The 16,973-nt window shown below is 42.9% G+C and overlaps 1 protein-coding gene across 1 annotated transcript; it reads right to left on the bottom strand.

The window, feature by feature from the left end:
• Positions 1-209: 209 nt before the first annotated feature.
• Positions 210-1,175, bottom strand: LOC114552770 (olfactory receptor 2AT4-like). The gene has a single exon (XM_028573813.1). The coding sequence runs from the start codon at positions 1,173-1,175 to the stop codon at positions 210-212; it is 966 nt and encodes a 321-aa protein (XP_028429614.1).
• Positions 1,176-16,973: the final 15,798 nt, after the last annotated feature.

The raw sequence follows: 16,973 nt of genomic DNA, 5'->3' as shown, positions 1-16,973 counted from the left end.
ATGTTTCCTGCGCACTAAAGATGCAGAAAAGTAAAAGACGACCAATACAAACATTTTGAGAAATGAATGACGAGGGAAAAGCAACAATTAAATGTGGAGATTAAAAGTGTAAAGCCCAAAATGTGAAGGTGGGATTTGTCTTTAATGTCACAAATGTGTCTGGAACAGATAAATCCTGCTGTTGGTGTGCCTCATCTGTCAACTTTACATTAATATGAAAGTTTTATCTTTATTCCAATTTTAGTTTTCTTCAGCCTCTTTATCAACATCTGCTTAATGTCTTGAGTCTTGAAACAATATATGATCGGATTAACAGCAGCAGGAAAAATACTGTACAACAGTATTAATAAAATACGAACATCTAAACTGAAGGAAAATCCAACAGTATTAGCTACATAAACAAAACACCTGGGAAGGTAAAAAAGACAAGTGATAAATATTTGGGGGGTACAAGTTAATAAGGTTTTTTTGCGGCCTGAAGCATTGGACATTTTCAAAATAACCACAATGATGGAAACATAGGAAAACAAGATTATTGCAAGAGGAAGCGAGAGACAAAACATGGCCACACAGAGACTAGTGACCTGTACAATTTTAACATTCTCACCACATGCCTGACTTGTTATAGATATGTGGTCACAGTAGCACTGAGCAATAACATTTGATTTACAGAAAGGTAAAGTTAGGGTATGGAGTACAACAGCTACCATCAAAGGCAGAGGTATAAACCAAGCAAAACCACAAAGCACTGATATGATGTTGTTTGTGATTAGAGCAGGGTAACGCAGTGGAATACATATCGCAATAAATCGATCAAGAGCCATTACCAACAAGATGAAAGAAGTAACTGATCCTAAATAGTGAACAAAGAACATCTGTGTAAAGCATGCATAAAATGAAATAATGCTATCACCCAACCAATATTGTGATATGATCTTTGGGAGAGTCACAGTTCCAAAGGTTAAGTCATTCAGTGCCAGGTGACAAAAGACCAGATATGTTGGTTTTTGCAGGGAATTCTCATAGACAACAAATGCTAAAATGAAAATATTTCCTATTGCAATAGCTATGTAGATGAAAAAAAGCAGAGCTGACACAGGTCCATAATATTGTGGTGAAAGACCAGGGAATCCAAGGATGAGGAAGCTTCTCACGGTTGTAAAATTGTTGATCATAACTTGAGTTTACAATAAGAATCTATCAGAACCAAGACATGAAATAAAGACCTGCAAGGCAAATGCACTGATTAGACCTTTAGAATATTAATTGCAGAATATACCACCAACATACCATTTAATTTAACAGATATATCCAACCCCCACTATTAAAAAGGACTGCCCTGCAGTATATCTGAAAATCACTTTTATTGTCATTAGAGTCATTCAAAAATATATCTAATGACTCGGATGCTCTCCCATGTCTAAATATGGCTCTTCCTTTTGAGATTGGAGTTCAGTATCCAAAAACCCATTACAAATCTCTGGAAGCCAGGTTATATCAGCCTTTTATCAAGTTTGACCTGGCCTATCCTCAAAGGATCATAATGTGAATCAAAGAGTCATTATGTTTTCTTTTTTCCAGTAAGTTCAACTTGAGAAACACATTGGAACAATGCAGACACACTACTGTAACTTCTGATCTTCTACTTCTTTGAGGGGGGAAAAGAGATACAAATAAAATCAAAGTGTTGAGAAAATAATAAGAAAACAAATTAGACCAATTAGGCATACAGTGGCTTGCATAAGTTTACACACCCATGCTAAAGTTGACTAAAAAGAGGAATAAAAAAAACTTTTGGAAATTGATCTTAATGCCTTAATTTAAAAGAATAAGGAAAAATCTAACCTTTAGGACACCAATTTTCTTTGTGAATGAATAATGTATCGTAAATAAATAAATGTTCTTCCTTAAAATACAGAGGCATAAGTATACCAAACCCTAAGTTAAATTCCCATAGAGGCAGGCAGATTTGTATTTTTAAAGGCCAGTTATTTCATGGATCCAGGATACTATGCATTCTGATAAAGATCCCTTGGCCTTTGGAATTAAAATAGCCCCCCCGCCCCCACATCCTCACAGACCCTTCACCATACCTAGAGATTGGCATGGTTTTATTTCAGTTAGCCTAGCTGGTTTGATTTGCATTGTGAGATGATCTAATGGAAAGTACCCTATGCCAATCTGTAGGTATGGTGAAGGGTATGTGATGAAATCTGCCTGCCTCTATGGAAATTTAACATAGGGGTGTGTATACTTATGCAAGTACTTATGTAACATTTATTTATTTACGATACATTATTCATTCACAAAGAAAATTGGTGTCCTTAAAGGTTGGATTTTTCCTATTTTTTTAATTAAGGCATTATAATCAATTTATATATATATATATATATATATATATATATATATATATATATATATATATTAGAGCTGCACCGATTGACTGGCCTGTAACCGGAATTAGCCGATATTCAGGTCATCAGCCATTACTCGGGCACCGCATGATTTACATCGCGCAACATCAGCACCACACGTGCGCATGCAGGGTTTCCGCTATATGTATGTAGCAGTCAATCAGCGGTTTATGAAATGTCATAAAGTCGTAATTATATACAGCTCTGCAGAGCCGTCTGACTACTGATCTCAGCCGCTCTCACTCTCCCCTCTGAGGCTGAAAACTGGAACATGAAAACCGCAGTCACGCGGGTCCCGTGAAATAAGTGGGGGAAATAAGTATTTGACCCCTTGCTGATTTTGCAGGTTTGCCCACTTACAAAGAATGCAAAAATCTACAATTTTAATCATATGTACATTCTAACAGTGAAAGACAGAATCCCAAAGAAAATTCCAGAAAATCACATCATATGAATTTATTAAAATTGATAACCATCTGATGAGGAAAAACAAGTATTTGACCCCCTGGACAAACAGCATGTTAATATTTTGTAGAAAAGCCATTATTGGCCAGCACAGATGTCAAACGGTTTTTATAGTTGGTGACAAGGTTTGTGCACATTTCGGCAGGGATGTTGGCCCCTCCTCCCTGCAGACAGCCTCCAAATCATTCAGGTTCGAGGTTGTCGCCTGGCAACTCAATTTTAAGCTCCCTCCAAAGATTTTCAATCGGATTCAGGTCTGGAGACTGGCTAGGCCACTCCAGAACCTTGATGTGCTTCTTCTTCAGCCACTCTTTTGTTGCTTTGGCGGTGTGCTTAGGGTCGTTGTCGTGCTGAAACACCCATCCTCGACCCATCTTCAGCTCTCTCACTGAGGGAAGGAGATGTCGGTCCAGAATTCCACGATACATGGCCCCGTCCATCCTCCCCTCAATACGATGGAGTTGTCCCGTCCCCTTGGCTGAAAAGCACCCCCAAAGCATGATGTTGCCACCACCATGCTTGACGGTGGGGATGGTGTTCTTTGGGTTGTACTCGGTGTTCTTTGCCCTCCAAACACGACGAGTTGAGTTGAGGCCAAAAGTTCTATTTTGGTCTCATCTGACCACATCACCTTCTTCCAGGCCTCTTCTGAGTCGTCCAGGTGGTGAATGGCGAACTTCATGCGGGCCTGTACATGTTTCTTCTTGAGCAGGGGGATCTTGCGTGCGCTGCAGGATTTCAATCCATGACGGCGTAGTGTGTTACCCCGTTTCTTTTTGTAACTGTGGTCCCAGCTGCCTTCAGTTGATTCATCAGTTCCCCCCCTTGTGGTTTTGGGATGATTCCTCACCGTTCGCATGATCAGGGACACCCCACGAGGCAAGATCTTGTGTGGAGGCCCAGACCGAGGAGGTTGGCGGTGGTGTGGTGCTTCTTCCATTTCCTGATAACTGCACCGACAGTTGATCTTTTCTCTCCAAGTTGCTTTCCGATTCTCTTGTAGCCCATCCCAGCCTTGTGCAGATCAACAATCTTGTCCCTGATGTCCGTAGAAAGCTCTTTGGTCTTGCCCATGGTGGTGATCTTGGATGCTGGTTGTTTGGGTGTTGACAAGTGTCTTTTATACAGGTAACGAGGTGAGGCAGGTGTATTTGATGTAGACAATTGGTTTGGATTGGGGCTGTGTCTTAAAGAAAGACTAACTGGCTTGTAGGAGCCAGAATACTTGCTGTTTGTCCAGGGGGTCAAATACTTGTTTTTCCTCATCAGATGGTTATCAATTTAATTAAATTCATATGATGTGATTTTCTGGAATTTTCTTTGGGATTCTGTCTTTCACTGTTAGAATGTACATATGATTACAATTGTAGATTTTTGCATTCTTTGTAAGTGGGCAAACCTGCAAAATCAGCAAGGGGTCAAATACTTATTTCCCCCACTGTATGACAGCTACAGTTTATTGGAAAATAGCGTTGGGCACACTGACTTTGATGAATTTACTGTTTATCAGAGCCCAGATGAGACAAGAAGCTAATGTTAGCGAACGCTGTGGTCCCTCTGCCTCTGACGCCCCGCTGGCGGCTGTAGGCAGGGGCGCCGTATATTAGGGATGGGTGTATCGATCCTGTGGTATCGATAGATCGATATACAACTCACGCTACTCATTTGGCATTGATTTCCTTAAAAACATATTGATATAAACTAAAAAATAATAATTGGGGGTGTATGCATCACTTTCAGCTGTTTTAGATTACTTACTTAAATTACTATGTGCCGGAACACCCCTGTATCTGGCGGCGTATTGAACTGGCCCATGTCACGTGACAGGAGACGAGCGAATGAGCGTCAACGTGCGCACAGCCGACAGCCAAGGCCAGCCCAGCACTACCAAGATTGGTCTTTTTTCTTTTTTTGAGAAATAAGAAAAGTGAAAATGTGTATGTTTTTGTTCATATTTAATTTATTTCATTCATATTTATGTTATTTATTTTAATTTTAATTTTATTATTATGTATTGACCATAATACATTTTGTATAAATGGTCTGTATTTGTCTTGTGATTTGTCTTAAATGTAATAATATTTTTACTAATAAAAATTGCCAATAAGAAATTAACGGTTTCGGTATCGATATTGATGAAAATGCAAGAAAAAGTATCAGTATCGTATCGAATCCTAAAAGTGTGGTATCGCCCATCCCTACCGTATAGGGGGGAAAAGTTAGGACAAATCCAAGGGCCCATGACTGACAGGGTAAATAACTACCTAAATAGGTAAAAACTAATATAAAATTATTAAACCATCAATTCATCAACATCAACTGTTTTGTAGCACTATAATAACCCTGGTGTGGAAATTCCATGTCCACTTGATTTTCTTGTTGGCATATATGTGCAGCTAAGTTAAAAAATCTGCTGTTTTCATTGCTTTGAGAGGAGGATGTTCATTTATTTTGATTGACAAGTTAATATATATTTAAGTTTGTTCGTTTTTCTTTTTTTAAATCTTTCATTAATAATTATAATAATAATAATTTTGTTAAGATCATTTTCCATTTTGTCAAATTTTACAATAAAAATACATTGAGACTGTAAAAGATGGCCTTCAGCACATTTTTTTATGGTTGCTTTTAATCTTGCATCAAATAGTGAACTGCATACTAGACTTGCATGCATGTACAAATCACCAGCAGTAAATTCAATTACATTTTATTTATAGTATCAAATCATAACAAGAGTTATCTCAAGACACTTTACAGATAGAGTAGGTCTAGACCACATTCTAAGTATTGTGCTAGTATTGAACTACAAGAAGCAAGACAGTTGCAAGCCTTTAATTAGAGTTATGTAAAGCTTTTGATGGGACAGTTAGGTCCTAGAGATGTGGTGACAACAGCTGCGCAGAGGGGGCCCAATTAGATTTTTTTGTCATGAGGCCCAAAATTCCTGGCGGCGCCCCTGGCTGTAGGACACGCTGTATTTAAAAAAAAAACAAAAAACAAAAAAAGAGACGCTGTATTCCTCCGACACGCTGTATTACGGTAGTTTAAAACACTTTCCAGGTTAGTGGGGATGCATACCGCTCAAAACCAACATTAAAAATGTAGTAATCTTCCCTTAACGTTTTTTTTTTTTTTGTTTTGTTGTTTCTGTTATGAACACGAGACGTGTCTGACTCAAACATCTCACATTACCAACAAAACCTACAGCGAAAGACAAAACAAAAACTTTTCAGACCGTCCTGCCAATCTGTATACATTGTAACATCAATGTACGCTGGAACAATTTTTCACTATAAAGTCAGCGGCTGCTGTTTCAGTACTGTCGGCTCTCTGCAGAGGGCGGGGCAGCTGCTCCTAGTACCCTATAGAGAGCCGAAGTCCCGCCCCTTCCGGTGGACCTCATGGGACCTAAACTCAGAAAAAATATGAACGGTAGTGAACAGGGAGAAACAAAAACATTTTTTTTGTTTTTAAAAGATAATTTTTCAACCGAAGAAAGTCTCAGTTGGCCGTAGGTTTGTCATATGACCACTTAGTTTTGTGTGAAACCGCTCAGTGAACTACATCTCCCGTCTCACACAACCTACCTCGCTAGCTAGCTAGCTTAGCTCTGTTCCACAACACATGTAACGTTATTTTAACTGCTGTGTTTTATCCAGTCAAGTGTTCTCAGTAGATAAGCAAAAGAACAAGCGAGATCCTCTGCTCATTAGACTAACGTTACATCCCCGGTACGATACACACAGACATCGTAGCTTCAGCTAGACGTCATCCATGAAGTGTGTAGTCTAATTACGTATTTTCACAGTCTTATACTTCAACAGTTTAACAATAAACTGAGACTTTCTTCGGTTGAAAATGTATCTTTTAAATTGACGAACATCATATCTGTAATCCATGGCTCAATTCAAATGGGATCAAAAAATAATTATTATCTCTCCATTGACCCTCGTTCATATTTTTTCGAAAGATAGGTCCCATTGGCCGGAAGTAGAAGGGCATGACTTCGGCTCTCTATAGGGCACTAGCTGCTCCATTTCCCCCGCGAATGGCGCGCACACACACACACACACACACACACACACACACACACACACACACACACACACACACACACACACACACACACACGGTGGATGCTGGAAAAACCGGAGATGAGACATACAGGATGACCTAAATTGAGGACAGCTCCGCTCGGTATTGTAAGATCAATGATAAGTTAAAGTCCAATAAGTACTTTATCAAACTGTATGAATGTGCGTGTGTGGCCAGGATAGGAAATTAAGTAACAATGTAAAGATCAACAAGCCACTGACAGTGACATACGGTATATGTTCATACTTGATTAATTCAATAAATTATTTTTTGTCTTAAATCCACCAGCCTTTTTCATATTATACCAACATTTGCAGCATCCTGAGCCTTTTTGGTAAGGTTCCTAGGAAATCTCAGCCAGAGTAATTTATTGATAGTAATAATTATTATTCTCCCAAAACAAGTTTCCTTTCTATTTTTAAAGAAATATAAAAAAATGCAACTTTTTTTTGCAACTTTCACTGTCTTCTGCAACTTCATTGCAACAAACATACAAAAGACATCGCAACTTTTATCGCAATTCTTTACAAAAGCTCCCGTAAAATCAGGCATTTTGGGCCGCAACAATCTCAAAAAAAGGCAGCGAAATCCTGGAAGGACTGCCCTTGTGTGTTTTTTCATGTGTTATGATGCGCATTCACCAGTGGTTTTTTTGTTGTTGTTGTGGTGCGCATAGGCTACTCCTGATTTTGTCAGTCATCTCATCTCTTATATGATGTGTCTCCATGATACTCTCTTGTCCTATTCATGGCAGCCTACTCGTGGACATTGCGCCGTCATCACGTGCTGTAGTAGGGGGGCCCGCCTTGATAATCCTGCTTAGGGGCCTTGTGTTGGCTTGTTACGCCACTGGTGTTAATTTCCCAACACCAGGAGTAATTTATATAGTTCCATTTTATAGCGATCAATATATCTAAAAAATGTTCTATGTTCTATGCAAAATGCAATTTCTGTTGAGACATTCAGATGGTAGAGTCAGAATTTGGCGTAAACAGAATGAGAACATGGACCATTCATGCCTTGTTACTACTGTAATGTGATAATGTGTGTAATGGTCTGGGGAATGTTTTTTTGGCACACTTTAGGCCCCTTTGTACCAATTGGGCATCGTTTAAATGCCACAGCCTACCTGAGCATTGTTTCTGACCATGTCCATCCCTTTATGACCACCATGTACCCATCCTCTGATGGCTACTTTCAGCAGGATAATGCACCATGTCACAAAGCTCAAATCATTTCAAATTGGTTTCTTGAACATGAAAATTAGTTCACTGTATTAAAATGGCTCACAGTCACCAGATCTCAACCCAATAGAACATATTTGGGATGTGGTGGAACGGGAGCTTCGTGCCCTCGATGTGCATCCCGCAAATCTTCATCAACTGCAAGATGCTATCCTCTCAATATGGGCCAACATTTCTAAAGAATGCTTCCAGCACCTTGTTGAATCAATGGCACAAACCTCGGACAGACCCAGGCTCTTGGTAGGCGGTGTCTGACGAGCCGGTTGGGGGTGTGATGAACAGTGGCAATAATAGTCACATTAATAATGGAACAGTGGCTTCAAATGGTAGTCGTAGTAGTTCATGTCATATCAGGGCGCTGCAGGGCGTTACAGGATGTAGCGTGGCCCAGCAGAGCATGGATGGACGTAGCAGGAAGCAGCAGGGTTCCGCCGGAAGCAGCAGGGTTCAGCAGGAAGCTGCAGGGTTCAGCAGGAAGCAGCAGGGTTCAGCAGGACACAGCATGACATTGCAGGGCACCGCTGAGCTCAGCAGGGAGTGCAGCAGGACCACGGCGACAGCTGCAACCAGGATCTTGGTGCCAACGTTCTCCAAGGAAATACACTGGGGGAAAAAAAACATAAGGACTCCGGGGAGTAAACTCCCCAGAAGCTAGGATTAATAACAAGCATTTCTGGGACGGGATACACACAAATAGTAATAGTAATAGAAAGGGAGAGAAGAGAGCAGCTCAGTATGTCAAAGGAGGGAAGTCCCCCGGCAGTCTAGAACTATAACAGCGTAACTATAACAGCGTAACTAAGAGAGACAGGTCATAAGGAGAGGTAGCTTTTTCGGGCTTAGAACTCTCCCCTGCCGGATCGGGCTGTGCTGGCCTGCCTCCCTCTACTTTGTTATGTATTATTAATCGAACAATTATGAAGAGAAGCAGGTCGGGGCAGTTAGGTGGACACTGCAACTCCTCACTCCCTAACTATAAGCTTTATCAAATAGAAGAGTTTTAAGTTCATTCTTGAAAGCGATTACAGTTTCTGCCCCCTGAACCCAGATTATTAGGAGCTCTTCTAGATATGATGGTGCTAGACCATTTAAAGCTTTGTAGGTCAAGAGAAGGATTTTAAACTCAATCCTGGATTCAACAGGAAGCCAGTGCAGAGAAGCTAATACAGGTGAAATATGATCTCTTCTCTTAGTTCTTGTGAGAACACGCGCTGCAGCATTCTGGATCAGCTGGAGAGTCTTAAGGGACTTATTTGAGCAACCTGACAGTAGGGAATTACAATAGTCCAGCCTGGACGTAACAAATGCATGGACTAGTTTTTCAGCATCGTTTTGAGACAGGATATTCCTAATTTAGGCAATGTTACGAAGATGAAAAAAGGCTGTTCTTGAGGTTTGTTTTAGATTGGCATTAAAGGATATATCCTGATCAAAAATAACCCCTAGATTTCTGACAGTAGTGCTGGAGGCCAGGGCAATACCATCCAGAGTAGCTATGTCTTTAGATAATGAGGTTCGGAGGTGTTTAGGGCCCAGTACAATAACTTCAGTTTTGTTAGGGTTTAACATCAGAAAATTATAGGTCATTCAGGATTTTATATCTTTAATGCACTTTTGAAGTTTAGCTAGCTGACTAGTTTCGTCTGGTTTAATTGACAAGTATTATTGGGTGTCATCCACATAACAGTGAACGTTAATTGAGTGCTTCCTAATAATATTACCTAGAGGAAGCATATATAAGGAGAATAGAATTGGTCCAAGCACTGAGCCTTGAGGAACGCCATGGCTAACTTTAGCGTACTTGGAGGATTTATCATTAACATTAACAAATTGAGATCGATCAGAGAAATAGGACTTAAACCAGCTTAGAGCAATTCCTTTAATGCCAACTAAGTGTTCCAATCTCTGTAACAGGATTTTATGGTCAATAGTGTCAAATGCAGCACTAAGATCTTAAAATTCTTTCTAAATCCTGATTGAAAATCATCAAATAAGCTGTTGCTATGTAGAAAATCACATAACTGATTAGCAACCACCTTCTCAAGGATCTTGGATAGAAAGGGAAGGTTAGATATAGGTTTATAGTTTGCTAAGACCTCAGGATCTAGGGTGGGTTTTTTCAGAAGAGGTTTTATCACAGCAATTTTAAATGACTGCGGTACATAACCTGTTAGTAAGGACATGTTGATCATATCTAGTAATGAAGTGTTTACCACGGGTAACGCTTCTTTGAGTAGCCTCGTTGGGATGGGGTCTAAGAGACAGGTAGACGGCTTAGCTGAGGATATCTTTAACATTAATTGTTGAAGGTCTATAGGATAAAAACAGTCTAAGTATATGTCGGGACTCGTCGTTCTTTCTAGCGGTCCTGCATTTAAAGATGAACCGTTAGAAGTTGAGGGCAAAAGATGATGAATTTTATCTCTAATTGTTATAATTTTATCATTAAAGAAGCTCATGAAGTCATCACTACTCAGAGCTAGAGGAATAGATGGCTCAGTTGAGCTGTGACTATCTGTCAGCCTGGCTACAGTGCTGAAAAGAAACCTTGGGTTGTTCTTGTTTTCTTCTATTAATGATGAGTAATAGTCTGATCTGGCTTTTCTTAGGGCCTTCCTATAGGTTTTGAGACTTTCTTGCCATTCCAAACGGGATTCTTCCACTTTGGTGGAGCGCCACTTACTTTCGAGGTTTCGTGAGATTTGTTTTAATTTGCGAGTTTGGGAGTTATACCAAGGAGCTATTTTCCTTTGCTTTATCGTCTTCTTTATGAGAGGAGCGACAGAATCTAAGGTCGTCCGTAGGCAAGTCGTAGCACCGTCTACAAATGTATCAATTTGAGAGGGACTGAGGTTAACATAGAGGTCCTCTGTTATGTTAAGGCACGACATAGACTGGAATGCTATATTAGCTATAGCACTGTCAGATAGGCATCTAGTGTAGAAGCTGCTATCTGGTTTAGTATGGTCAGGTAGCAAGAATTCAAAAGTAATTAAAAAATGATCTGATAATACCAGATTCTGCGGAAATATTATTAAATCCTCAATTTCAATACCATATGCCAGCACAAGGTCGAGGGTGTGGTTAAAACAGTGCGTCGCCTTGTGCACACTCTGACTGAAACCGATTGAATCCAGTAATGAGTTGAAAGCAGTAGTAAGGCTATTGCTGTCAACGTCCACATGGATATTAAAATCACCTACAATAAGTACTTTGTCTGATTTAAGGACTACAAATGATAAAAACTCTGAGAATTCAGATAAAAATTTAGAATACGGACCTGGAGCTTGGTAGACAACAACAAATATAATTGGCTGTTCTGATTTCCGTGTTGGATGTTGAAGATTAAGAACAAGGCTTTCGAAAGATTTATAATTTAGTTTGGGTTTTGGGTTAATTAACAGGCTCGAATCAAATATGGCTGCAACTCCCCCTCCTCGGCCTGAGCCTCTAGGAATTTGAGTGTTAATATGACTGGGAGGGGTGGCTTCATTTAGACTAACATATTCTTCATGGCCCAGCCAGGTTTCAGTAAGACAGAATAGATCAATTTGATTATCAGATATCAATTAATTTACTAGTACTGCTTTAGAAGACAAAGATCTGATATTTAGTAATCCACATCTAATTTTCCTATCCTTTTCTATCATTGCAGTGGTAGTTTTAATTCCAATTAGGTTGTTAAGTATTGCCCCTCTATTCACCACTTTGTGTGGTCTGTTGTTGATTATAATTGGAATAGTACTAGTACTACATGTTACTGGAATAGTACTAGTACTACACGTCACTGGACTAATACTAGTACTACATGTTATCCTACAGAAAACATTTTCAGATTCATCCACTTGCATAGTGCTATCAGGATCAATACCTGGGGGACATGAATCTGTGATATTTTCAACATAATGTCAATACTTGCCTTCTGTCAGTGTGGTCGTTATGTTGTCAGATAGCAGCCTGGCTCCGTGTCGGTTTGGGTGGAGACCATCACGCTTCAGCAGGTTGGGCATCTCCCAGAACAAGTTGAAGTTGTCGACATAGGGAATGCCCAGGGAAGTGCAGAGTGGTTCCAGCCAGGTGTGGAGCCAGAACAGTCTGGACCATCTCTCCGCACCCTTCCTGTAGGTAGGTAGAGGCCCAGAGATGACAATCCGCTTACCTGTGCCCATCAGGATGGTGATGAGAGTGGTGAAGTCTTCCTGGAGTGTTATCGACCGTCTCTCTCTGATGTCGTTTGTGCCCACATGCACGATGATGTTGTCGACCTTGGCGTGGCGGGCGAGGATGCCGGGAAGTTTGTGCTGGATGTCACAGACCTTGGCACCGGGGAAGCAGTAGACCTTGGAGGGACCGCTAGGTAAAGGGGGAATGTGGAGGTCCCTTACCATGGAGCTTCCGATGACCAGCGTGGAGGTTGATGAGTCCGAGGGGGGAGAGTCCGCCCTCAATGGGCGCGTCGACTGTGTGGATGGACCAGGATGAGCTGCGTGGGGACGTGGCAGAGAAGGGAACTCCTCGTCGTTCATCAGAATGCTGTAGCGGTTTTCTAGTTGTAGGGGTTGGGCTGGGGCTGAGCGTTGGCCTGATCGCCTGCTCTGGTGCTTGCTTACACGCCATGGCTCAGGCTGGTGTGGAGTGGAGCTGGTCAGCAGAGCTGGCTGGGTCCTCGGCAGAAGCCGAGGAGAGACAACAGGGACAGAGGTTGTATTAGTGCGTGGTGGGGTGAGAGTATTGCAGGGCACAGTGGAATCAAAACATCCGTCAGTGTGTGTGTGGGGGGAACTTCCAATGATAATGGAGTCGAGGAACTCTTCACTTGCCTTGATCTGGTGGAGAGACAATATTCTGGCTTCAAGTTCCACTATCTTCTGGCTGAACAGGAGGCACGAGTCACAGCCAGGTGAACAGCTGAGGGGGGGCATCGTGTCGTGTAGCTTGCTAGATTAGGTAGTTTAGCTAGTAGCAACGTTGATGGAGGCCTTCTCCTAAAACCTAAAAACCTTCACAAGTCGAAATACAATGCAAGTGCTCCTGCTTGTGTTAGCAAGCTGTGGATAGCCCGTTACTGCTACCAAAATATAGAATAGATTTCCCAGGAGGCAAAATCCTGAGTGGGTCGCTTTAACTCCAGCTAGCAGGCAGGCTAACTAGCTGTTAGCACAACAAATACCTAGACGTTAGCTAACAGAGCGGAGGAAAGTTTTTGCAAACAACGGAGAAACTGCGGCCAGACAGGTCCGGTTAAAATACAGCTAAGTGGTGTAATTAGTGACTGTATTTCTTTGTGGAGGTCTTTAAATCGCAAGACGTTAAGCGTCTGCCGTCCTGCGTAGGTTTTCGAGCCAATCAGTTGCAAAAATCAACTTACCTCTCTAACTGACAGGCCCAACGTACAAGCATTTCTGGGACGGGATACACACAAATAGTAATAGTAATAGAAAGGGAGAGGAGAGAGCAGCTCAGTGTGTCAAAGGAAGGAAGTCCCCCGGCAGTCTAGAACTATAACAGCGTAACTATAACAGCGTAACTAAGAGAGACAGGTCATAAGGAGAGGTAGCCTGTTCGGGCTTAGAACTCTCCCTCTGCCGGATCGGGCTTGGCTGGCCTGTCTCCCTCTACTTTGTTATGTATTATTAATCTAACAATTATGAAGAGAGGCAGGTGGGCCAGTTAGGTGAACACTGCAACTCCTCACTCCCTAACTATAAGCTTTATCAAATAGTTCACACTCGTTCACACTCACTCGACATTCCCGTCAACTGCTGTCGCTTGTTGCCTTGTGTGTTGCCTTGTGAACTTGGAATAACACATCAGGAATGCCTTTCTGAGGAATTGTATGGGCATTCCATGCAGACACAAACTTCTTTATACCAATTCTGCAACAGCTCTGTGCAAATTCGGAGATGCAGAACTTAGTACATTGATCATCCATGTCAATCAGGTCTTCATTTGCCATCTCTGATAAGAGTGATTTTATGGGATAATTAACTCTAGAATTAACTTCTACCCACTTGCGTTCTGCTGTATGATTTTGCTTTGATTGGCTCTGTATAAATGGTGGTCTGGTAGTGTTTCTTCTGTATGCCTGCAGATTGTCCTGCTGATACAAACAGAGGTAAAATTCTCTGCCGTAGTCCACTCTAAGTTGGTCAAACAACCCATGCCTGAGACATAGGTCACGGTATACCTCATCATATATTATCAAATTGTTTTTTATGGGCATGACTGAATAACCCATTATCTTACTACTGAAACGATCAGTGGCAAGCACATCTGTGACCCCAAAGTCAATCAGTTTTTCATTTTGGTCCATATGTAGTTTATGACCTGCATAGTACACATGAGGGTTAATCTGCCTCGCAGTGCCTTCTCTCCTCATTTCAGTGTACACTGGGGTCATCTGTGCAAGTGCATGTCTGACACTTCTCTCACCTAACCGGAACCCTGCCGCTCTCAGTAAACCGGTCGTCATCCTCCGCCCATACACAGGACCACTTGAGGCTGCGGCAGACGCAACAAGTTGATGTGTCCCTTCCCTTCCTAGTCTTGCATAATCAAAGTCTGTGTATGTTGTGCTCTGTGCAAAACTTATATAATGATGAGATGCTTGCCCCCCTGTTAAATCCAAAGTTCATCTGTAAGAAGTTTTGCACTTGCCTGCAAGTATAATCTGAACTCTCAACAAGATTCCGAATTATAATCTCGTAATTATCCAGCGTCGACATGACGCAGATGTTGATTGTAGGGCAGCTGGTTGATCGTAGATGTGTGATGCGCACCAGGATGCACACCAGCAAAGTCTGTGGCTGATCCACAAACGGTAAATGATCCTTGATTTCTCATTAGTTCTGTCTGGAAGGATCCGTTTGGTCGTGGGGAAAAATGTGTCGTGGGTGATGTCATCTTCTAGATAAATTCCATCTGGTTCCACCTTGTGAAATATACAGACATGTTTTACTACCAAATAAAACCCCTTAATATCACCCCTTATAGATGCCTTACTTTTAACCTTAAAACCCTTCTATAATTAAGTGGTTTTTAAGTAGAAATGAAAGGAGAAAAACCTTCTGAATTTAACCCTTACTTTTCCGATTTCCCTCCTTAATCAAGGAATCCCTGAATTGACACCTTCAAATAAAATTAAGATATACTTACAGTGTCCTTAATTACTCCTTAATCACAACAAATAAAGGGAACCCTTTACTTGACATCTTAAATGTAGCTAGATTAAGGGGTGAACCATCACCTTATCGTGGTGGAGAGGTTTGTGTGTCTCTGTGAACCTGAGGGCTGTGTTGTCTGGAGCTTTGTGCTCCTGGTAGGGTCTCCCAAGGCAAAGTGGTCTCAGGTGAGGGGCCAGACAAAGAATGGTTCAAAAACCCCAATGAAGAAGCAAGGTAGAGATGGAGTGACCCTGCCGGAGGAAGCCCGGGGCCCCGTCTGGAGCCAGGCCCAGACGGCGGGCTCGTCGGGCGAGCGCCTGGTGGCGGGTTTGCCACGGAGCCCGGCCGGGCACAGCCCGAACAAGCTACGTGGCTCCCATCTCTCCAGCCCATGGGCCCACCACCTGTGGGAGGAACCGTTGGGGGGTCGGGTGCGATGCCACATGGGTGGCAGTGAAGGTCAGGGGCCTCGACGGACCAGACCCGGGCGGCAGACGCTGGCTCTGGGGACGTGGAACGTCACCTCTCTGTGGGGAAGGAGCCGGAACTGGTGCGGGAGGTGGGCGCTACCGGTTAGATCTGGTGGGGCTTACCTCACGCACAGTCTCGGTTCTGGAACCATACTCCTGGATAGGGGTTGGACTCTTTTCTTCTCCGGAGTTGCCCAGGGTGTGAGGCGCCGGGCGGGTGTGGGGATACTCACAAGCCCCGGCTGAGCGCCCGCTGTGTTGGAGTTTACCCCGGTGGGCGAGAGGGTCGCCTCCCACGCCTGCGGGTTGTGGGGGAAAACTCTGACTGTTGTTTGTGCATATGCACCAAACAGGAGTTCGGAGTATTCGGCCTTCTTGGAGACCTTGACTGGAGTCCTGCATGGGGCTCCAGTGGGGACTCCATTGTTCTGCTGGGGGACTTCAACGCACACGTGGGCAATGATGGAGACACCTGGAGGCGTGATTGGGAGGAACGGCCTCCCTGATCTAAACCAGAGTGGTTGTTTGTTGTTGGACTTCTGTGCTAGTCATGGATTGTCTATAACGAACACCATGTTCGAACATAGGGATGCTCATAAGTGTACCTGGTACCAGAGCACCCTAGGCCGAAGGTCAATGATCGATTTCATAATCGTTTCATCTGATCTGAGGCCGTATGTTTTGGACACTCGGGTGAAGAGAGGGGCAGAGCTGTCAACCGATCACCATCTGGTGGTGAGTTGGGTCAGGGGTGGGGGAAGACTCTGGACAGACCTGGTAAGCCCAAACGTGTAGTGCGGGTAAATTGGGAACGTCTGGAGGAGGCCCTGTCCGACAGACTTTCAACTCACACCTCCGGGCGGAGCTTTTCGTGCATCCCTGTGGAGGCTGGGGCATTGAACCCGAGTGGACAATGTTCAAAGTTTCAATTGCTGAAGCTGCGGGAGGAGCTGTGGTCTTAGGATCTTAGGTGCCTCAAGGGGCGGTAACCCACGAACACCGTGGTGGACACCAGTGGTCAGGGAAGCCGTCCGACTGAAGAAGGAGTCCTTCCGGGATATGTTATCTCGGAGGACTCCGGAGGCGGTTGCAGGGTACCGAGGGGCCCGAAGGGCTGCAGCC

This window comes from Perca flavescens, chromosome 3 (assembly GCF_004354835.1).
Source record: "Perca flavescens isolate YP-PL-M2 chromosome 3, PFLA_1.0, whole genome shotgun sequence".
In the NCBI taxonomy this organism is placed as follows: domain Eukaryota; kingdom Metazoa; phylum Chordata; class Actinopteri; order Perciformes; family Percidae; genus Perca; species Perca flavescens.
Note: the sequence above shows the minus strand (reverse complement) of the source record. Positions and strands in the feature narration are given on the sequence as shown.